The sequence below is a fragment of the Balaenoptera acutorostrata genome, chromosome 8, assembly GCF_949987535.1.
Source record: "Balaenoptera acutorostrata chromosome 8, mBalAcu1.1, whole genome shotgun sequence".
Taxonomy (NCBI): domain Eukaryota; kingdom Metazoa; phylum Chordata; class Mammalia; order Artiodactyla; family Balaenopteridae; genus Balaenoptera; species Balaenoptera acutorostrata.
This window is the reverse complement of record NC_080071.1, coordinates 20,135,190-20,158,895: the sequence shown is the minus strand read 5'-3', so window position 1 is coordinate 20,158,895 and position 23,706 is coordinate 20,135,190. Positions and strand designations below refer to the sequence as shown.

General features: G+C 38.7%; 1 protein-coding gene across 3 annotated transcripts in view; it reads right to left on the bottom strand.

Moving 5' to 3' along the window:
* UPP2 (uridine phosphorylase 2) overlaps positions 1 to 23,350 on the bottom strand; it is a 45,810-nt gene extending 22,460 nt beyond the window's left edge. The window contains exons 1-4 of one of the 3 annotated variants that reach the window (XM_007183114.2): positions 23,264 to 23,350; positions 22,912 to 22,998; positions 17,061 to 17,178; positions 4,715 to 4,873 (exon numbers count right to left, since the gene is read on the bottom strand). In XM_007183114.2, coding sequence (XP_007183176.1) covers positions 4,715 to 4,873; positions 17,061 to 17,178; positions 22,912 to 22,973 — 339 coding nt within the window. In that variant the 5' untranslated portion in view covers positions 22,974 to 22,998; positions 23,264 to 23,350. Of the gene's footprint in view, positions 1 to 4,714; positions 4,874 to 17,060; positions 17,179 to 22,911; positions 23,244 to 23,263 lie in introns of those variants that run through there. The other 2 variants (XM_007183115.3, XM_007183116.2) reach the window with 2 other exon arrangements.
* Between the last annotated feature and the right edge of the window lie 356 nt (positions 23,351 to 23,706).

The window sequence follows — 23,706 nt, the reverse complement described above, 5'->3', positions numbered from 1 at the left end:
CCATCACCCTGATTCCAAAACCAGACAAAGATACTACAAAAAAAGAAAGTTACACACCAATATCACTGATGAATATAGATGCAAAAATCCTCAACAAAATACTAGCAAACAGAATCCAACAACACATTAAAAGGATCATACACCATGATCAAGTGGGATTTATCCCAGGGTTGCAAGGATTCTTCAATATACAAAAAATCAATCAATGTGATACACCATATTAACAAATTGGAGAATAAAAACCATATGATCATCTCAGTAGATGCAGAAAAAGCTTTTGACAACATTCAACACCAATTTATTGATAAAAACTCTCCAGAAAGTGAGCATAGAGGGAACCTACCTCAACACAATAAAGCCCATATATGACAAACCCACAGCAAACATCATTCTCAATGGTGAAAAATGGAAACCATTTCCTCTAAGATCAGGAACAAGACAAGGCTGTCCACTCTTGCCACTATTATTCAACATAGTTTTGGAAGTTCTAGCCATGGCAATCAGAGAAGAAAAAGAAATAAAAGGAATACAAATTGGAAAAGAAGAAGTAAAACTGTCACTGTTTGCAGATGACATGATACTGTACATAGATAATCCTAAGGATGCCACCAGAAAACTACTAGAGCTAATCAATGATTTGGTAAAGTTGCAGGATACAAAATTAATGCAAGAAATCTCTTGTATTCCTATACAATAACAACGAAAGATCAGACAGAGAAATTAAGGTAACAATCCCATTCACCATTGCAACAAAAAGAATAAAATACCTAGAAATAAACCTACCTAAGGAGGTAAAAGACCTGTACTCAGAAAACTGTAAGACACTGATGAAAGAAACCAAAGATGACACAAACAGATGGAGAGATATACCATGTTCCTGGATTGGAAGAATCAATATTGTAAAAATGACTCTACTACCCAAAGCAATCTACAGATTCAATGCAATCCCTATCAAATTACCAATGGCACTTTTTACAGAACTAGAACAAAAAATCTTAAAATTTATATGGAGACACAAAAGACCCCTAATAGCCAAAGCAATCTTGAGGGAAGAAAATGGAGCTGGAGGAATCAGACTCTCTGACTTCAGACTATACTACAAAGCTTCAGTAATCAAGACAGTATGGTACTGGCACAAAAACAGAAATATAGATCAATGGAACAGGATAGAAAGCACAGAGATAATCCCACACACCTATGGTCAACTAATCAATGACAAAGGAGGCAAGGATATACAATGGAGAAAAGACAGTCTCTTCAATAAGTGGTGCTGGGAAAACTGGACAGCTACATGTAAAAGAATGAAATTAGAACACTCCCTAACACCATACACAAAAATAAACTCCAAATGGATTAAAGACCTAAATGTAAGACCAGACACCATAAACCTCTTAGTGGAAAACATAGGAAGAACACTCTTGGACATAAACCACAGCAAGGTCTTTTTTGACCCACCTCCTAGAGTAATGGAAATAAAAACAAAAATAAACAAATGGGCCCTAATGAAACTTAAAAGCTTTTGCAAAGCAAAGGAAACTATAAACAAGACGAAAAGACAACCCTCAGAATGGGAGAAAATATTTGCAAACGAATCAACAGACAAAGGATTAATCTCCAAAATATATAAACAGCTCATGCAACTCAATATTAAAAAAACAAACAACCGAATCCAAAAATGGGCAGAAGATCTAAAGAGACATTTCTCCAAAGAAGACATGCAGATGGCCAAGAGGCACATGAAAAGCTGCTCAACATCACTAATTATTAGAGAAATGCAAATCAAAACTACAATGAGGTATCACCTCATACTGGTCAGAATAGCCATCATCAGAAAATCTACAAACAACAAATGCTGGAGAGGGTGTGGAGTAAAGGGAACCCTCTTGCACTGTTAGTGGTAATGTAAATTGATGCAGCCACTATGGAGAACAGGATGGAGGTTCCTTAAAAAACTAAAACTAGAATTACCATATGACCCAGCAATCCCACTACTGGGCATATACCCAAAGAAAACCATAATTCAAAAAGACACATGCACCCCAATGTTCATTGCAGCACTATTTACAATAGCCAGGTCATAGAAGCAACCTAAATGCCCATCGACAGATGAATGGATAAAGAAGATGTGGTACGTATATACAATGGGATATTACTCAGCCATAAAAAGGAATGAAATTGGGTCATTTGTAGAGACGTGGATGGATCTAGAGACTGTCATACAAAGTGAAGTAGGTCAGAAAGAGAAAATCAACTATTGTATATTAATGCATTTATTTGGAGTCTAGAAAAATGGTACAGATGAACTGGTTTGCAAGGCAGAAATAGAGACACAGATGTAGAGAACAAACGTATGGATACCAAGGGGGGAAAGTGGCCGAGGGTGGGGGTGGTGGTGGGATGAATTGGGAGATTGGGATTGACAAATATACACTAATATGCATAAAATAGATAATTAATAAGAACCTGCTGTTTAAAAAAAATAATAAAATTCGAAAAAAAATAAAGAACAATGCTGAAGGAAAAAAAATATAAGTAAAAATGATAACCCCCCCAATAAAGACAGCAATTAATCAGTTAAATAAAAGCAACTACAATATCAACAAAAAGAAACAAATAAAATTTATATTCTATCACCCATTGACAAAATAATACCAAAACATTAGAAAAAAAGATCTGAATTGATACATGAAATACACACAAAACAGCTGTTATAGCAGACTATTTGAAGAATAGAGGAAATTTGAAGGAAACTTTAGAGAGATACATACATACACACATACATGCATACACGTATTGATAGATGGAAAGAAAAAGAGAGAGGAAAGAAAGAAAAAAGAAAGAAAGAAAAAGAAAGAAAGAAAGAAAGAAAAGAAGAAAGAAAAAAAGAAAGGAAGAAAGGAAGAAAGGAAGAGAGAAAGAAAGAGAGAAAGAAAGAAAGAAATCAGATAGATGGGTAGATACATACACAAAAGATGGAAACATGTATATCACTAATTCTGAATATGGCTACAGTTCCTTATTTGCATTTTTCTGTATTTTTTAAGTTGATCAAAATTAAAAACATTACTTAATCAAAAAAAAAATGTATGTCCAAGATTAACAAGACTGGACTCTACCACTGATGAGTAAACTCTATAAATCTCATTTCCTCAATTGTATATTAAGAAAATGAACCATTATTTAATCTGTTAGTTTCCTCCTAAATCAGATATTTGATAGGTTTATGATTATCACTTAATATGTGGCACGGTGATAAAATGACAAATGGGCTTGTATGTTTCTGCTAGACTATCTTTCTTTCTCTCTGTCTCTCACACACACACACACACACACACACACACACACACACACACACACACACACCCTCAGCAGCTGCTGGAGAGGAAGAATTTTCAAAGAAGCGGTCTCAACTGGAAATCCTCTTTCTGCCTAGTGAGGTTCATTTCTAATTGTCTGACCCCTCTGGACATGATGCATATTTCAGTTCTTTTTCCCTGATGGACAGTAAGATCAGTCTACTGCTGTTTTTATATCTTACTCTGAAGTTTTACTACTTGTTTATGATAGTTTCACATTTTTATAAATTTTACTTTTCTGTCCCTACCCATTGTGCAAAAAAAGGACAAAGAGTTGTAGTCTAAAAGTCAAACAAAAGTTAGCAAGACAAAATGTGCCAAGATCAGGGGTTACTCAGTTTCTTTCTAATGTAGCTTTTCTGTAATTGTTGAATGAATGAATGAACGAATGGATTCTCCCATGTGAGCCCAAAGCAGGTTTCATGTATTTTGTCCCAGAGGGGAGACCAACTTGGCTGTCCCACTGGTGTTGCATAATTTTCCCTTCTTCAGTCTAGGCTTCCAGCCATGATCATCCATCCTTCCATCTCCACGTACCATAGAGCAATTGATAGATAGTAGTTATTCCCCAGTGCGGGAGTCACATATAATCCAGCTCCTTAGAATTATCACATCTCTGTAGTGGATTCTTCCCTTGTCACCTGGCATGCTTAGCTGTGCCCCTTATGAGAGCTGCAGTGTCCAGATATGTACAGACTCAGAGCTATCGTTTCAGAATACAGCCCTGTGGCAGAGAGACCCACTTGGAAGGCAAGCTGGGTGCACATGCATGTACACTCTGCTAAGGGTATGCTGTCCTGAGTCCAAGAGGGAAAGGGTCTCTGTGTTCCCTAAAATTGCAAGTCATTCCACTTTCATATTGTCTCAGGACACTGTGTGTCCAGAGCTGTTAACATATTCTAAATACAGGAGAGCAGTTTGCAAGAGCTCCGTGGAAATGTATTAGCAGCTTTTCAGTGAGCATATTACAGTGTTAAATGGCACCACTTGGGTAATCCTGAAAATTGGCCCCTGTGTACTAAAAGCCCAACATTCCCAAAGCTGGATAAAGGATAGAGGAGAAAAAATTGCTGGTGGCTTATTAATCAGTTACAAACTAAAGAGAGGAAGTGTGCTTTGAGGTTTTTTTCCCCTAACTTGCATAGCTAAGTGGTAACTAATAAAGCAAGCCAAAGTAGCACTGAATGTTATTTTCTGCCCCTAGGACTTTTTCCAACTATGAATGTCACACCTGGACACTTAATTTATTGTGTGAAAATGCAAAGCAGGAGGGGAAAAAGAACTCCTGTATTTGGAAGTTCCCACTTTCTTTTGCTAGCTTGTGATGACTACGTGACGTGCAGCCATTGAGTACTTACACTGATAGAGAGCACGGGACCAATTTTGTACATACAATATCTGTCAGTCCCGGCGCAGATGTCCTTGATGTCCTCTTCACTGTCTTCCAATCTGAGCTCCTTGTGCATAAAGAGTGCAAATGCTTTCATTCTGTTAGGGCTTCCACCAACGCAGACAAACTGTTAATAAAAATAAACAATCACCTGCCTTAGTAACTGAGATAAAAAGCAAGGGTCAGCTTTCAACTTTAATGTTTTTATTTTATTTTTCAATTATATTCTTAAGGGTATATGTAGATGTTATGGGTTATGTTCATGAGTTAACTAATTGGCATCATTAACCGGTAAATAAGGCAACCAGAAACATAGTTTATGCACATAATTAGTAATGAAAAAGATAATCACAAAATCAAAGTAAGTGTTGATTTTGTTCAGGTGGGTGTTTCCTGGTGTTTTTGTCATGGTGAACATCAAGAAGCATCTTAAGCAGATATAGGCAGCTTATTGTTGGGCATTAGTGGGCTATAGGCTTAATGTGTCAATTCTGAGGACATGGAAATAAGTAACATGAGAACTACAAGTTTAGATGTGTTTTCTGATTCCACATTCCCAATCATATGTTTTCATTATAAAATATACTACATTAATTTAAAGCTTTAAAGAAAGCACATCAAGACTTTCCAACTTCTCATTCAGAAGACATTTTCATGGAACAAGCCTTATCATTGTAGACTAGAAATCTCACTACGGTATTTCTTCATTTCCAACAATTTGGTTTTATTTTTGTCTTACTCACATTTTAACGTCTCTGAAATTACAATATGGATTGCGGTCAAGAGTGTCAAATCTAATAAAATATGGTAATAAAATTGTCTGGTGGTTGCTTGTGCAATAGCCTCTTAGGGGTACATCAGTCCCAGGGATGGGAGAGGTGGATGTCAGAGAGAGGATGGGCATGGCCTAAGAGCAGCGTGGATGAGCAGCCAAACTGGTGGGGACCAGGGCTCAGCAGTGGGGAGGAGGAGTGGCAGCAGATGTCAGAGACCCGAGGAAGCACAGCCTACAGAAAGGTGCCAGGTGCAAAGTCATTCTGGAATCTGAGCTGAGCAGTGAGGTGCACAGAGTCTGAAGAGGCTCCGAGTCAGAGAGATAAGGCAACACAGTGGTTAAAGGACTAACCTTTGAGGTTAGAGAAACCTGGCTTTGCACCCCAACCCTGTCTCTGATTAAGTAGTTTGTTCAGTGTTATACATGTAATCTCTACGTGCCTCAGATTATCATCTCCAAAATAGAAACAAACAAACAACAACAAAAAACAACATAGTATCCTTCAGAGGGTTTTTGTGAGGATAAGATGGGATTGAACATGATGGGGGACAAAGCCAGGCACTTTCTGAGTGGTCAACAAATGGCAACTTCCATTTTTCATATCATACAACAATTTCCTGGCCCTGCTTTTGAGCTTGCTTATTTGTTTCTGTATTTGTGGAATTTAGTGCAAATGAAGCTAGTTCAAATCCAGTAAGGAAAAGGCAGCTGGTAGTGCCTGACTGATGTGGGCAGTGTTAGGCAGAGCTTCAGAAGGATTGCCAGTGAGGCCCCTCACAGGGATAAAGAGTATCTGCCTAAGGAAATAACTAACTGAGGTTGTAGAATTAGGTGCCCGATTCACAATTTACTGTGAGTATTGGGTGGTCTCATTACATGATGCATTTTGTTTCCATTTAGCAAAAATTCCTGTGCCACCCTTATTCTCGATTGTGGGATGTGATTATCCTTTTATCCAGGCCCTCTGCCTCTCTTCTACCCTCATTATTATCTTTTCTGTGTCTTCTTATGAGTTTCTCTGTTGGGGCCTAAAGTTGGTAATGAACTGCAATGAAAGTTAGCCATCAAGTCTGAGTAGCAAAGAGGATAAGACCATGGTCTAAGGTAAGTTTTTAAATTAGTATTGATTATTCGTGAAATTTCCCCCTCTGTTCATATGGATAGTTAAGACTTGGCTCAAGATCCAAGTACAAGGAGGTCATTTTTGTTGTTGTTGTTTCCTTTCTACAAAATACAGTAGTTTGAAAATAACCTCAGTGTGTGGTGCCAGTAAATGTAAATTACAACTATTCAGATTGACCATAAAACCAAAACAGATGTTGGAAGAGCTTGTGGTTTGAATTCTTCTTTGAACTGTAGATATTGCTGTAATCAACAGGAATTTCTGAATGTTTCTGGAGACATAAAGATGATAAGTGTAGACAAAAGCGTTTTTGTTCTTGAAGACTTACTTCTAAATCAGACTTACTAAATATCACCTCTGGACACAACTTTCAGTCTGGCTGCTTTGATGAGGAGTAAAATATGGCCGAAGACCACCAACCAACAATGACTTTAAGTGACACTTTCTGTGATTTATGTCCCCCCCAAAAAATGATCATTTGTCCTGGTTTTGTCAAAGAAGATAGAAATGTCTTGGGAAGGAGTCTGAAGCATTACAAAACTATGTTAAGGACTTTGCCTAAAGACTGCCAGAATGAACTCACTTTCAAATATGCCTAGTGTCTTGAAAGACTTAGCTTTGCCATGTTGTATTTATCTGGTCCTACTGCAGTATATGTATTTTGTCTGTTAATAAAGGAGTATAGAGACTTAAAATACATATTACATAGTGTTATAAGATAATGCTTTTCCATGTTACTTGAAATTTCTAGGGAGAGATTGGAGGGTACCAGTTACTGATTTTATAAAAGATATATTTGGAGGTTGAATTTGAGTAGATAACTTCTAAAGATACTCCACTATATTTTTCAACTGATTGATTGATTCAAGTCTATATGACAAAAGACATTAGCTGTTTACCAAAACTGTTCCCCCTTCTTTCTGGGCACACTACTAAACTCAACTTCCCAGCTTTGTCTTCAGTTAGATGAGGCCATATGCCTGAGTTCCAGCTACTAGAATGTGAACAGAAATGATGAGTGTCACTTCCAGTTCTAGCCCATAGAAATCTCCCATTGGTGATCCTATAGATTGTCTTCTGTTTGTCTGCTGAATGGGTGCTGACACCCAGGGAAACTTTGCAAGGCACTCCTTGAAGGTGACAGAGCAACAAGATAGAAGGAGCCTGGGTCCCTAATCACCAATTGGAGGAAAGCCACCGATTGACCAGGAACACCCACTTGGTACTCATTGTGAGTGAGAAACAAACTTACATTGTGTTAAGCCATTGATATTTTGAAGTAGCAACTAACAAAACCTTTTAAGTATAGTAAGTAAGAAAATGAATAAAATAGGAATGGTTGTCAGAATCTTTAAGATTTAAAATTTTACACACCCAGAGTTCTCCTTTTCTTTGAAGATAGTGCTATTAATAATGATTATCATCTCTGTGAAGACAAGGCTGAGTTTTCAGGTACTGATGGATTATGTCCTCTCTTGTTAGCTAGAATTGCTGCCCTGGTATTTAAGGGAGTCGAGAAATTGAACCTAGCATGTTCTTATTCAAAGATAAGAATGTAACTGGAAGGAGGCAAGTTTCTGAGAAGAGCATCTATAAATATGGCAGACTTTACCTGTTGCCTCTAAAGAATAGGTTAAACAGCCAGTTCTGATCATTTGGAACTACGTTACCTGCTCCCCAATCTACACCCCCCACCACCACACACATACACTTTTGCCTCCTGTGCATCAAAATGGCCCAATCAATAGAGTTGTTCTCTGGTAGAAAAAAATGGGTTCTAAACCAGAGCATGTCTTTTTATCCAAAAGAGAATCTATTGAAATGGTCCACAGCCAGGTGGATTATGAGCTTATAAGGTTGGATAGTGGTTATGACAAAGTATGAGAATAAGTGCTGATAAAAATCTAGTCAGGTAGAGAGACAGATACCTAGATATGTAAATAATAGATCACTTTCTATCTCAAAAACATCAGTCTTTTTAGTTATTAATTAGATGTTCATGTTAGTTTATTAATTATGATAGATCATTTAATTAATCAGAATTATCCTTATGTAAGGGTCCTGGAAAAGTCATTGTGAGGCATGAACCTCAAACCTAACATTTGATTTCAGATAAAGTCCAATTAATGAGTATCAAAGACAGCCTTGATCAATTTACTCTTGGAGCATAAACATCAGAAACAGCAGTAGGAAAAGAGGTTCCACTGAAAAGATGAAGCAAAAGATTGAGGGAGGCCATGAAAGAGCAAAGAGCCGCTGACTGCAGAGGAGTAGGGAAATGGGCGGGTCACATCCAATCAGCCCGCACCATCACACCTGTGCCCTAGGAGAGATGGGAGGGGGAGGGAGCAATGTAGCCCCTACTGTTAATGAATATCATAGATTTATTTCTTCTCCTCCCCTGCCCCGCCACCTTTCCTTCCTTCTCCTCCTCCTCCTTCTTTGTCTAGCCAACCTCCTCCTCCTCTTCCTCCCCTTTCTTCAATGCCCCCTGTCAATTAATGGACTATTCTCAGTTACAATGACTCAAAAAGCCCAGCTAGTGCAGTGGGCAAGAACCCTGGAAATTGGACTTAGAAGAATTTGGTCCAAGTCCTAGCTCTGCCACTATATAGTGTAATTTGTTAACCACCTTTGACCACTCTGAATTCAATTTCCTTGTTTTATGGAGGAAATGAATATCTGCTACACCCACCTAAAAGAGGGAATGTGAAGATTTGAGATAGTGGATCTGAGAGCTTTTATTTTTGTTCTTGTAATTGCTAAAGGAGTGAATAAAAGTCAGAGGAAAACTGCACAATTCTCTAGTGGTGGGACTGTGATTAGGTGTAGGCCTTTTAGAAAACAAAAAAAATTTTTAAAGTTCATTCCCTTTGACCATTTCTGTAAATCATCTTAATAGACTTAAATGTGAAAAAAATTATAGGTACAAAAATATCCATTTGAGTGCTGTTTATGATAGAAAATACTTCAACATTAAAGTCAGTAGTAGACTATGTAATGTATGGCACAGGCACTTGGCATCCATAAACCATGTGTTTCGAAGAGAACATTATAATATCGGGAAATGTTAATGACATAAAGTTAAGTGAAAAACACAGACTGTAAAGTTATGTAATTCCAACTATTTAAAAATCGATTTGTTAAAAAGAACTGAAAGAAAAGAAAATAGGTTGATGGCATCTTTGTTTAGCTGGTAGGGGTTTTTTTAGATGTGTTTTTAAAAATCATTGTTCTAGATTGGTTCAAGATGGCAGAGTAGAAGGACATGTGCTCACTCCCCCTTGCAAGAGCACTGGAATCACAACTAACTGCTGAACAATCATTGACAGGAAGACACTGGAACTCACCATAAGAGATACCCCACATCCAAAGACAAAGGAGAAGCCTCAGTGAGATGGCAGGAGGGGTGCAATCACAATAAAATCAAATCCCATAACCACTAGGTGGGTGACTCACAAACTAGAGAACAATTATACCACAGAAGTCCACCCACTGGAGTGAAGGTTCTGAGCCCCACATCAGGCTTCTCAACCTGGGGGTCCAGCAACGGAAGGAGGAATTCCCAGAGAATCAGACTTTGAAGGCTAGTGGGATTTGACTGTAGGACTTTGACAGGACTGGGTGAAATAGAGACTCCACTCTTAGAGGGCACACACAAAGTAGTGTGCACATCAAGACCCAGAGGGAAGGAACAGTGACCCCATAGGAGACTGAACCAGACCTACCTGCTAGTGTTGGAGGGTCTCCTGCAGAGGTGGGGGGTGGCTGTGGCTCACCATGGGGACAAGGACACTGGCAGCAGAAGTTCTGGGAAGTACTCCTTGGCATGAGCCCTCCCGGAGTCCACCATTAGCCCCACCAAACATCCTATAGCCTCCAGTGCTGGGCTGCTTCAGGCCAAACAACCAACAGGGAGGGAACTCAGCCCCACCCATCAGCAGACAAGCAGATTAAAGTTGTACTGAACACTGCCCACCAGAGCAACACCCAGCTCTGCCCACCACCAGTGCCTCCCATCAGGAAGCTTGCACAGGCCTCTTAGATAGCCTCATCCACCAGAGGACAGACAGCAGAAGCAAGAAGGACTACAATCCTGCAGCCTGTGGAACGAAAACCACATTCACAGAATGATAGACAAAATGAAAAGGCAGAGGACTATGTGTCAGATGAAGGAAAATGATAAAACCCCAGAAAAACAATTAAATTAAGTGGAGATAGGCAACCTTCCAGAAAAAGAATTCAGAATAATGATAGTGAAGATGATCCAGGACCTTGGAAAAAGAATGGAGGCAAAGATCGAGAAGATGCAAGAAATGTTTAACAAAGACCTAGAAGAATTAAAGAACAAACAAACACAGATGAACAATACAATAACTTAAATGAAAAATACACTAGAAGGAATCAAGAGCAGAATAACTGAGAAGTGACCTGGAAGACAGAGTGGTGGAATTCACTGCTGCAGAACAGAATAAAGAAAAAAAAATGAAAAGAAATGAAGACAGCCTAAGAGACCTCTGGGACAACATTAAACACACCAACATTCACATTATAGGGGTCGCAGAAGGAGAAGAGAGAGAGAAAGGACCCAAGAAAATGTTTGAAGAGATTATAGTCGAAAACTTCCCTAACATGGGAAAGGAAATAGCCACCCAAGTCCAGGAAGTACAGAGAGTCCCAGGCAGGATAAATCCAAGGAGAAACATGCCAAGACATATAGTAATCAAATTGACAAAAATTAAAGACAAAGAAAAATTATTAAAAACAACAAGGGAAAAATGACAAATAACATATAAAGGAACTCCCATAAGATTAACAGCTGATTTCTCAGAATAAATTCTACAAGCCAGAAGGGAGTGGCACAATATATTTAAAGTGATGAAAGGAGAGAGCCTACAACCAAGATTACTCTACCCAGCAAGGATCTCATTCAGATTTGACAGAGAAATCAAAAGCTTTACAGACAAACAAAAGCTAAGAGAATTCAGCACCACTGAACCAGCTGTGCAATAAATGCTAAAGGAACTTCTCTAAGTGGGAAACACAAGAGAAGAAAAGGACCTACAAAAACAAACACAAAACAATTAAGAAAATGGTAATAGGAACATACGTATCGATAATTACCTTAAATGTGAATGGATTAAATGCTCCAACTAAAAGACACAGGCTCGCTGAATGGATACAAAAACAAGACCCATATATATGCTGTCTACAGACGACCACTTGAGACCTAAGGACACATACAGACTGAAAGTGAGGGGATGGAAAAAGATACTCCATGCAAATGGAAATCAAAAGAAAGCTGGAGTAGCAATACTCATATCAGATAAAGTAGACTTTAAAATAAAGAATGTCACAAGAGACAAGGAAGGACACTACATAATGATCAAGGGATCAATCCAAGAAGAAGATATAATAATTATAAATATATATGCACCCAACATAGGAGCACCTCAATACATAAGGCAAATGCTAGCAGCTATAAAAGAGGAAATCAACAGTAACACAATAATAGTGGGGCACTTTAACACCTCACTTACACCAGTGGACATATTATGCAGACAGAAAATTAATAAGCATGGACTTGAGGACACGGGGAGGGGGAAGGGTATGCTGGGACGAAGTGAGAGAGTGGCATTGACATATATACACTACCAAATGTAAAATAGATAGCTAGTGGGAAGCAGCCACATAGCACAGGGAGATCAGCTCAATGCTTTGTGACCACCTAGAGAGGTGGGATAAGGAGGGTGGGAGGGAGACACAAGAGGGAGGGGATATGGGGATATATGTGTACGTATAGCTGATTCACTTTGTTACACAGCAGAAACTAACACAACATTATGAGGCAATTATACTCCAATAAAGATGTTAAAAAGAAAGAAAATTAATAAGGAAACAGAAGCTTTAAAAGACACAAAAGACCAGATTGATTTAATTGATGATTATTGGACATTCCATCCAAAAACAGCAGATTACACTTTCTTCTCAAGTGCACACGGAACATTCTTGAGGATAGATCACATCTTGGGTCACAAATCAAGCCTCAGGAAATTTAAGAAAACTGAAATCATATCAAGCATCTTTTCTGACCACAGCACTATGAGATTAGAAATAAATTACAGGGAAAGAAACGTAAAAAACACAAGCACATGGAAGCTAAACAATATGTTACTAAATAACCAAGAGATCACTGAAGAAATCAAAGAGGAAATCAAAAAATACCTAGAGACAAGTGACAATGAAAACATGGTGACCCAAAACCTATGGGGTGCAGCAAAAGCAGTCCTAAGAGGGAAGTTTATAGCAATACAATCCTACCTCAAGAAACAAGAAAAATCGCAAATAAATAATCTAACCTGACACCTAAAGGAACTAGAGAAAGAAGAACAAACAAAACCCAAAGTTAGTAGATGGAAAGAAATCATAAAGGTCAGAGCAGAAAGAAATGAAATAGAAACAAAGAACACAATAGCAAAGATCAATCAAACTAAAAGCTGGTTCTTTGAGAAGATAAACAAAATTGATAAACCTTTAGCTAGACTCATCAAGAAAAATAGGGAGATGACTTAAATCAATAAAGTTAGCAATGAAAAAGGAGAAGTTACAACGGACACCACAGAAATACAAAGAATCATAAGAGACTACTACAAGCAACTCTATGCCAATAAAATGGATAACCTGGAAGAAATGGACAAATTCTTAGAAAGGTATAACCTTTCAAGACTGAACCAGGAAGAAACAGAAAATATGAACAAACCAATCACAAGTAATGAAATTGAAACTGTGATGAAAAATCTTCCAACAAACAAAAGTCCAGGACCAGATGACTTCACAGGTGAATTCTATCAAGCATTTAGAGAAGAGCTAACACCCATCCTTCTCAAGCTCTTCAAAAAAATTGCAGAGGAAGGAACACTCCCAAACTCATTCTATGAGGCCACCATCACCCTGATTCCAAAACCAGACAAAGATACTACAAAAAAAGAAAGTTACAGACCAATATCACTGATGAATATAGATGCAAAAATCCTCAACAAAATACTAGCAAACAGAATCCAGCAACACATTAAAAGGATCATACACCATGATCAAGTGGGATTTATCCCAGGGTTGCAAGGATTCTTCAATATACAAAAAAATCAATCACTGTGATACACCATATTAACAAATTGGAGAATAAAAACCATATGATCATCTCAGTAGATGCAGACAAAGCTTTTGACAACATTCAACACCAATTTATTGATAAAAACTCTCCAGAAAGTGGGCATAGAGGGAACCTACCTCAACACAATAAAGGCCATATATGACAAACCCACAGCAAACATCATTCTCAATGGTGAAAAACTGAAAGCATTTCCTCTAAGATCAGGAACAAGACAAGGATGTCCACTCTCGCCACTGTTATTCAGCATAGGTTTGGAGTCTTAGCCTTGGCAATCAGAGAAGAAAAAGAAATAAAAGGAATACAAATTGGAAAAGAAGTAAAACTGTCACTGTTTGCAGATGACATGATACTGTACATAGATAATCCTAAGGATGCCACCAGAATACTACTAGAGCTAATCAATGATTTGGTAAAGTTGTAAGATACAAAATTAATGCACAGAGGGACTTCCCTGGTGGCGCAGTGGTTAAGAATCTGCCTGCCAATGCAGGGGACACGAGTTCGAGCCCTGGTCCAGGAAGATCCCACATGCCGCAGAGCAATTAAGCCCGTGTGCCACAAATACTGAGCATGCGCTCTAGAGCCTGCAAGCCACAACTACTGAGCCTGCATGCCACAACTAGTGAAGCCCACGCGCCTTGAGCCCATGCTCTGCAACAAGAGAAGCCACCACAATAAGCCCATGCACCGCAGCAAAGAGTAGCCCCCGCTCGCCGCAGCTAGAGAAACCCCATGCAAAGCAATGAAGACCCCATAGCAGCCAAATAAATAAATAAATAAAAATTAATGCACAGAAATCTCTTGCATTCCTGTACACTGACAATGAAAGATCAGACAGAGAAATTAAGGAAACAATCCCATTCACCATTGCAACAAAAAGAATAAAATACCTAGGAATAAACCTACCTAGGGAAACAAAAGACCTGTATGCAGGAAACTATAAGACACTGATGAAAGAAATTAAAGATGATACAAACAGATAGAGAGATATACCATGTTCTTGGATTGGAAGAATCAATATTGTGAAAATGACTCTACTACCCAAAGCAATCTACAGATTCAGTGGAATCCCTATCAAATTACCAATGGCATTTTTTACAGAACTAGGACCAAAAATCTTAAAATCTGTATGGAGACACAAAAGACCCCAAATAGCCAAAATAATCTTGAGGTAAAAAAACGGAGCTGGAGGAATCAGACTCCCTGACTTCAGACTATACTACAAACCTTCAGTAATCAAGACAATATGGTGCTGGCACAAAAACAGAAATATAGATCAATGGAACAGGATAGAAAGCCCAGAGATAAACCCATGCACCTATGGTCAACTAATCTATGACAAAGGAGGCAAGGATATACAATGGAGAAAAGACAGTCTCTTCAATAAGTGGTGCTGGGAAAACTGGACAACTACATGTAAAAGAATGAAATTAGAACACTCTCTAACACCGTACACAAAAATAAACTCAAAATGGATGAAAGACCTAAATGTTAGACTGGACACTGTAAAACTCTTAGAGGAAAACATAGGAAGAACATTCTTTGACATAAATCACAGCAGGATCTGTTTTGATCCACCTCCTAGAGTAATGGAAATAAAAACAAAAATAAACAAATGGGACCTAATGAAACTTAAAAGCTTTTGCACAGCAAAGGAAACCATAAACAAGATGAAAAGACAATCCTCAGAATGGGAGAAAATATTTGCTGACAAATCAACAGACAAAGGATTAATCTCCAAAATATATAAACAGCTCATGCAGCTCAATATTAAAAAAAACAAACAACCCAATCCACAAATGGGCAGAAGACCTAAAGAGACATTTCTCCAAAGAAGACATGCAGATGGCCAAGAGGCACATGAAAATCTGCTCAACATCACTAATTATTAGAGAAATGCAAATCAAAACTGCAATGAGGTATCACCTTACACCAGTTAGAATGGGCATCATCAGAAAATCTACAAACAACAAATGCTGGAGAGGGTGTGGAGAAAAGGGAACCCTCTTGCACTGTTGGTGGGAATGTAAATTGATCCAGCCACTATGGAGAACAGTATGGAGGTTCCTTAAAAAACTAAAAACTAGAATTACCGTATGACCCAGCAATCCCACTACTGGGCATATACCCAGAGAAAACCATAATTCAAAAAGACACATGCACCCCAATGTTCATTGCAGCACTATTTACAGTAGTCAGGTCATGGAAGCAACCTAAATGCCCATTGACAGACGAATGGATAAAGAAGTTGTGGTACATATGTACAATGGAATATTACTCAGCCATAAAAAGGAACGAAATTGGGTCATTTGTAGAGACGTGGATGGATCTAGAGACTGTCATACAGAGTGAAGTAAGTCAGAAAGAGAAAAACAAATATCGTACATTAACGCATATATGTATAATCTAGAAAAATGGTACAGATGAACCAGTTTGCAAGGCAGATATAGAGACACAGATGTAGAGAACAAACGTATGGACACTAAGGGGGGACAGCTGGGGTCGGGGTGGAGGGGGAATGGTGGTGGTGGGATGAATTGGGAGATTGAGATTGACATATATACACTAATATATATAAAATACATAACTAATAAGAACTTGCTGTATTAAAATAAATTTAATTTAAAAAATAAAAATCTTTGTTCTTATTTATATTTTTCCAAATTTAAATAATGAACATGAGCCATTTTTATAATTAAATATATATTAAGATAAATAATACTGACATAAAATTTTCCTAGTAGCGTTCCAGAAACAATTATTTCATAATATTTTATTATGAAATAACAAAAATCTTAATAATATGAAATATTGAATAATGGTTGTTTTCAAGAAGTGGTATAAGATAGTATTGTTAGTTTTGTTGAGTTATTTCATGATTTGATAAAATAAGAATTAGTGAGGTTCATCTATAAATGAAGATGTTAAACAGTGAACTGAATCGTAATGAATTCTAAACACCCAGCAGTATTGTCAATAAAATTGTATTTATCTCTAGGGACCAGAAGAGTCAAATAACCATGTTTGCATTAGATATAGTTTGGGAACCTTTATATCTTAAGGTGGAAATGACTGTTCATGATGTACACATTCTAAATTGTTTCAGAGAACAAGCACAGCTTTTGTTCCTATTGGGACCTCTGACATTTCTCTAGCCAAAGGTGTAAAGTTTATGTTAGGAAAATAAGGAGGAATATCACCAGAGGAAACTCAATTGTTTTTCCTAAAGTTAGAAATACTTTTACCTTTACATCCCCAAACATTTCTGGTAGGTTGTGTGTTTTTGTTCCTAAATCCAAGTGATAGAGAACATCTTCATCCATAGAGTCCAGGTAAGGATTTTTAACATGAACAAAACCTTTTCTGAAAAAAATAATACAAAGAAGATGTAAAGGAATTTGGAGGGATACCACACAAAAGGGGAATATCAGTCTACACCTATGATAACCACTAGCCCAAATATCGGACAAAAACCTTCATTTAGGATTAATTGATTTGTAAGGAAGCAGTGTGGTATAATAATGAATAAAAATAGCTAATATTTGTTTTGCACTTACTATGTACCAGGCATAGCATTAAGCATGAAAATTCTACAATGTCATGAAAACTGCATATAATAAATACATTACCTCATTTAATCCCATGACCATTCTATTAGGTAAGTAATACTAATAATTCATAAGAAGCCAAGGCTTACAGAAGTTGAGAAACTTGTGCAAGATTATACAACCAGTAGATTACAGAACAGTCATTTCTACCCAATTCTGTCCAGCCCTGGTGGCTATTTTCTTTCTTCGAAAGAGAGGCTGTGTAACATAAGCTACTGGGCTCTGGAATCAGACTGCCTAGATTCCCCTGCCAGTTCAACCATATATATACTAATTGTGCAACCTTGGGTATATTATTTTATCTTTGTTCTTTGGCTTCCTCATCTGTAAGATTGGTATAGTGAAAATAATAACTGCTTTGCAAGATTGCCTAAGGCCTGAAGGAGATAATGTTTGTAACACAGCTGATGTACAGTGAACATAGAATAACTAACTCTTATTCTTACACCTCCCAACATGGAGGACCTGACAGGTACTAGCTTTAGAGAGACTGACATGAAAAAGTAGGGTGTGGCAAAGAATGCAATGTGTTCATCAAACCCCAATTCTTTTTCTTCCTGGGCACATTGCTAGACCACATTCCCAGCTTCTCTTGCAGTAAAGTGAGGTCATATGACTGAGTTCTGGCCATTGGAATGTGGGTGGGAGTGATGTGTCTACTTCTAGGCCTGGCTCCTAAAAAACCAGTATCTCCCTCAAATTTGTTTCTCTTCCTCTCTCTCTCAATGGATGTGCAGAGTAGACACCAGTCCTTTACTCCATCAGCCTGTTTTTTTTTTGTTGTTTTTTTTTTCACTGCACATTTATTATTATTTTTTAAAAATTAATTAATTTATTTTTGGCTGTGTTGGGTCTTCGTTTCTGTGCGAGGGCTTTCTCTAGTTGTGGCAAGCGGGGGCCACTCTTCATCGCGGTGCGTGGGCCTCTCACTATCGCGGCCTCTCTTGTTGCGGAGCACAGGCTCCAGACGCGCAGGCTCAGTAGTTGTGGCTCACGGGCCCAGTTGCTCCGCGGCATGTGGGATCTTCCCAGACCAGAGCTCGAACCCGTGTCCCCTGCATTGGCAGGCAGACTCTCAACCACTGCGCCACCAGGGAAGCCCCGATCAGCCTGTTTTGGATTGAGCAAGAAGCCACTGACATTTTAAACAACATTAGCCTGCTGACCAATAAGAGGTTCTTTGTTAACATACTATGAAATGATCTTTTTTCATTAGAAGATCTAAATGAGAAGTAAGTGAAGCAGGATGATGGGGTCAAAACAGAAAGCTGAGTAGGATCCTGGAGAGACTGAATGTAGGTATAATAGGGGAAAAGGAAGAATAAACAGGCACAGAGTTCTAGAGAAACAGGATTTAGAGCTTATAAAAAAGAAATGCTCAGTCTGCCTGCTAATGCAGGGGACACGGGTTCGAGCCCTGGTCTGGGAAGATCCCACATGCCGCGGAGCGGCTGGGCCCGTGAGCCACAGCTGCTGAGCCTGCGCGTCTGGAGCCTGTGCCCCGCAACGGGAGGGGCCGCGATGGTGAAAGGCCCGCGCACCGCGATGAAGAGCGGTCCCCGCACCGCAATGAAGGGTGGCCCCCGCTTGCCGCAAGTGGAGAAAGCCCTCGCACGAACCGAAGACCCAACACAGCCAAAAATAAATAAATAAATAAATAAAGTAGCTATAAAGGAAAAACATAACCAGTTTAAAAAAAAAAAAAAAGAAAAGAAATGCTCAAGAAAAAGTGTGAAGGAAAAGAAGTGAGACTAAAGAGCTTGGAGAAAGGGGAAGTGATAAAGTGAAAGACCTAATTTTAGTAATCATGTGAAACCATAAGAGTACAAAATTATTGTAATAAGGAAAGTAAGACTTAGAAACAGAAGGTAAGGTAAGAAAGAGGACACTTCAATGTAGAAACTCTATTTTCCAGCAGCCTTCTTCCACCAGATGCCCAGAAGAGAATGTGGAGATATTACTAAGAAGCCAATGGAAAGACAAGCTTACCAGAAAGAAAGGACTACAACTAGGAGGCCTTAAAGCCATTCTTTTTTAAAAAATTCATTTTGTTGTAGTATAGTTGATTTACAGTGTTGTGTTAATTTCTGCTGTACAGCAAGGTGATTGTTATACATATACATATATTCTTTTTCATATTCTTTTCCATTATGGTTTATCCCAGGATCCTGAATATAGTTCCCTGTGCTGTACAGTAGGACCTTGTTGTTTATCCATTCTATATATACTAGTTTGCATCTGCTAATCCCAAACTCATAATCCATCCCTCCCCCATCCCCTCTCCCCATTGGCAACCACAAATCTGTTCTTTATGTCTGTGAGTCTGTTTCTGTTTCATAGATACGTTCATTTGTGTCATATTTTAGATTCCACATATAAGTGGTATCATATGGTATTTGTCTTAAAGCCATTCTTGATGTCAGCCCATCACTCCATTACCCAATGCAGTTCAGTGGTTACCCGTTCGCTCCCACTCATCTTGGGTGTGACATCCCAACACACCCTGGCCATATCATCCATTCTGGTGATGCCGTGGCTGCCAGCCCTCCTGCCCTTTCCCCTACTGCATGAACACTGCCTCACACCACAGTGGATCCAGCCATCTTTACCAAGAACCATCTGGAACTTCTCTGCTCTGTGGTCCTCCCATTTCCCTCCAAATACCTTAAAACATCTTAACAAAAACCTTGTATGTTTCTGTATCTCCAGTGGTCCTCAACCTGATTGTGCATTAAGATCACCAGGGGGTTTTGAAGAAAACACTGTTGCTCAGGCCCCAATTAACTTAGACTCTGAAATTATTTTTTAAATCTTCCTGGATGATCTGATGTGCAGCTGAAGTTAAGAACCCCTGCTTTAGGCCTTTGTTCCTGAAACATCCTTCTCCTTGCCCTCAGTTTTTCACCTATTAGTATCCTACTCATTCTTCAAGGTCAAATTCAAATATCACCTCCTCTGTGAAGGCTTTTCCAAGTATCTTTCCTCTCTGGTCAGTATGAATTCCCCCCACTGTGCTCCTAAAGCATTTATTTGGCATTTCATATGTTAATTTTCTGCCTTCCCAGAAAGATTTTGAATTCCCTCATGCAAGCTGTCTCATGTATCTTTTTTCATTCCTAAATCTTAAAAAATTTTATGTGTTGAATTAACTGTTCAGGAAGTAGAACAGGAATACTATTAATTTCAAAAACATTTAGGATAACAGATTCTTAATTAGTTAGTGGATCATAGCTGGTTTCAAAAAGAAAGCATTCCATGATGTTAGTGCACTTTCCTACATCAGAAAAAGCCTCAAAGCCTCAGAGCAGAAGGACACCTTCTTTCTTCTCTTGCTGAGGGGCAAGAAGATATTTACCCACTGTCCCTTGCTAGACAAAGTGTGGTCAATGAACCGGGAGCGTCAGCAGCATCGCCTGGACAGCTTGTTAGAAATGCAAAATCTCAGTCCCTACCCTAGACATACTCAATTACAATCTGAATTTTGACTAACTCTTACGTGATTCCCATGCACATTAAAGTTTGAGAAACACTGCCATACACTTTATCTTCCAGTTTCTATTATGCTTTCTGTTTTACTCTGCCAAAACTGCTTTCACTATCTGGAGATTTTTCCTTAGGATTCCCAGATGAATCTGTGAATCATCACTCTATGAAAGAGTGTCATTCATCTACTCCAGTGAGTCAAACTCTAACTACATATCAGAGTCACCCGTCGTGCTTCAAAAAGTACTGATACCTGGGCCCAACTCCTAGAAATTCTGATTCAGTTGATCAAGGAGATCTGGGACTTTGTATTTTTTAAATCACTGATCCACTCCACCTCTCCTATCTTCAAGAAGAAATTCTCAGACTGGGATAACCATTAATTATATTCTCTTGTGTTAATTATAATACTCTTAATTCATTCTTTAGTTTTCTTTGATGTCTGTCCCAATGTCTAATGATCTCTTGGTCCAAAAATTGGGGCAGGGAGATGTCTGTAGAAGATTTTTATTCCATTAGGCTCATCAAGAACCACTTCTAGGGCTTCCCTGGTGGCGCAGTGGTTGAGAATCTGCCTGCCAATGCAGGGGACACGGGTTCGAGCCCTGGTCTGGGAGGGTCCCACATGCCGCGGAGCAACTGGGCCCGTGGGCCACAATTGCTGAGCCTGCGCGTCTGGAGCCTGTGCTCCGCAGCGGGAGAGGCCGCGATAATGAAAGGCCCGCGCACCGCGATGAAGAGTGGCCCCGCTTGCCGCAACTGGAGGAAGCCCTCGCACAGAAACGAAGACCCAACACAGCCATAGATAAATAAATAAATAAATAAAGCCCAAAAGTTAAAAAAAAAAACAAAGCCCCCCCCCCCAATTTGTAAAAAAAAAAAGAAGCACTTCTAAGATGATCACTCTATCAGTGACCAAAGGAAGGACCAATTTGGGGTATCATGCCAAATTTAACCCAGTATGAATCAGACAATTGCAATACTTCAATCTTTCCAAGATACATAATTTTTATTAAATAGACTTGCATTTACTGTTTTCTCCTCTATCTTGTTTTACATTTTTTCCCAAAAACATAAGCCAAAGATGCAGTTGGGAATAAAGTCTTTTAGCAAACTATGACATGGTACATTGCATGGTCAGTATTAAATATTGGTAACCAAAGTAAAGTGCTGGGTGAGAAGTCTTTCCATTTTACCATTACCTTCATCTCCATAATGTTTCCTTTTCCCTCTCCTTGGCTTCCCTGAAGAAATGAACACAGTGGGAGGCTACCTCTGTTTGGGATGGGTAAGTGGAGCATTTTCTGAAATGCTGTCCTGATGGAGCCTTTAAGCCAGACATTTAGAGGGAACTTGCAAAACTTCCTTAAGCCTCATGAAGATTAATGCTCTATTATGTTCTGTGAACCTGGGGCAGGAATTGGAGCTAAATTTGCAGACAGCTTTGGCAGATTTATGTCTACCCCTGAGATGAATAACCTACACGGTATTTTAGAAGTGCATTCTATGTAAAGTCCATCACAAAGCACGTGAAATCACTTCATAATAAGCTGCAACACGGTTAAATCTCCCTTAGACACTGGGAGGCCCCTTTAATTATTTCTCAGATACAGCCCACAGTCCTGGGATTAAAGACTGAACTCCAGGCTGAATTCCAGGCTGAACTGTGAATTCGTTCATTCATGCATGTTGGTTCAACATTTGCATGTTTTTTGTGACTTGTTTTGCCCCACTTTCTTTTTTCTTTAATTGAGATGTGATTGACATATTGCCCCACTTTCTTAGATGAGCTAACCCCTTCCAAGAACTGAGAAATGAAAATGCCATTGAGAAGAAAATTGGCATTGTTTTTATTTCTTCTTGTATTCTGAACTGTGTTCCAACTATATGATCTCTAAACTTAAGAAACTTACATAACTGTAGAAATCCACCTTCTGAATATTTAATATAAAATCCAAAGAACCTCCCATCTCATCAAAACCAATAAAAGATCAAAATTACTCACCCAACATATGTATTCCTCTCAGATCTCATGGATGTATTGGAAGCAGGAAAACTCGAAGTCATACTTTGTATTATGAGGATAGTCACTCTTAAGTTGATATCAGGAAAGAAAAATATTGTGATTTACTATTAAATTATGGATCAAATTATGGTAGAATGACAATTTAGAATGCCACTCTCCCTTAAAACTTGTTTTCTTCTGAAGTTGCTAATGGAACTTTTCCCTTAGCATTCTAAACTCCCTCATTAATTCAAAAATATTCTCCCTGACATGGCCTTTTAAACTACAGCCCAGCTCTTGGAGCAACACTTCCCCAAGAAGATAGGTTCCCTTTGAAGGTGTGGCATCCTACCTCTTTAATAGGATAGGTTGGTTGGCTTGTTAACTGTTGACCAGAACACCTTTCCCTTACATCTGACCTTGGTCCAGCATGGGTCTGGGGTAGCACACATACTTATTTACTTTTAGACAACTGTATATGGTTGCAAGTCCTCCATTGATTTCCATAACAAATCCACCAGGTTGTCTCAGAATGTGTCCAGTACACGTGAGAACTTTCAGTTCCCAAACATTTCATTTTCTCACCTCATCCTACCTCTCATCAACTTGTTTTCATTCTTTGTGATCACAAGTGAGAAAAACACACAAAGTCAGGACCTCAGAACACCCCTTCATCTGAACTTTGCCCATTCAAATTCACACAGAAGTTCTGATAATTAAACAAAGCCTGTTTCCCAGGACCTCTTTATTTAGCTAAACCCGAGGCTGCCTGTAAAATCCAATGAAGCAGCTGTC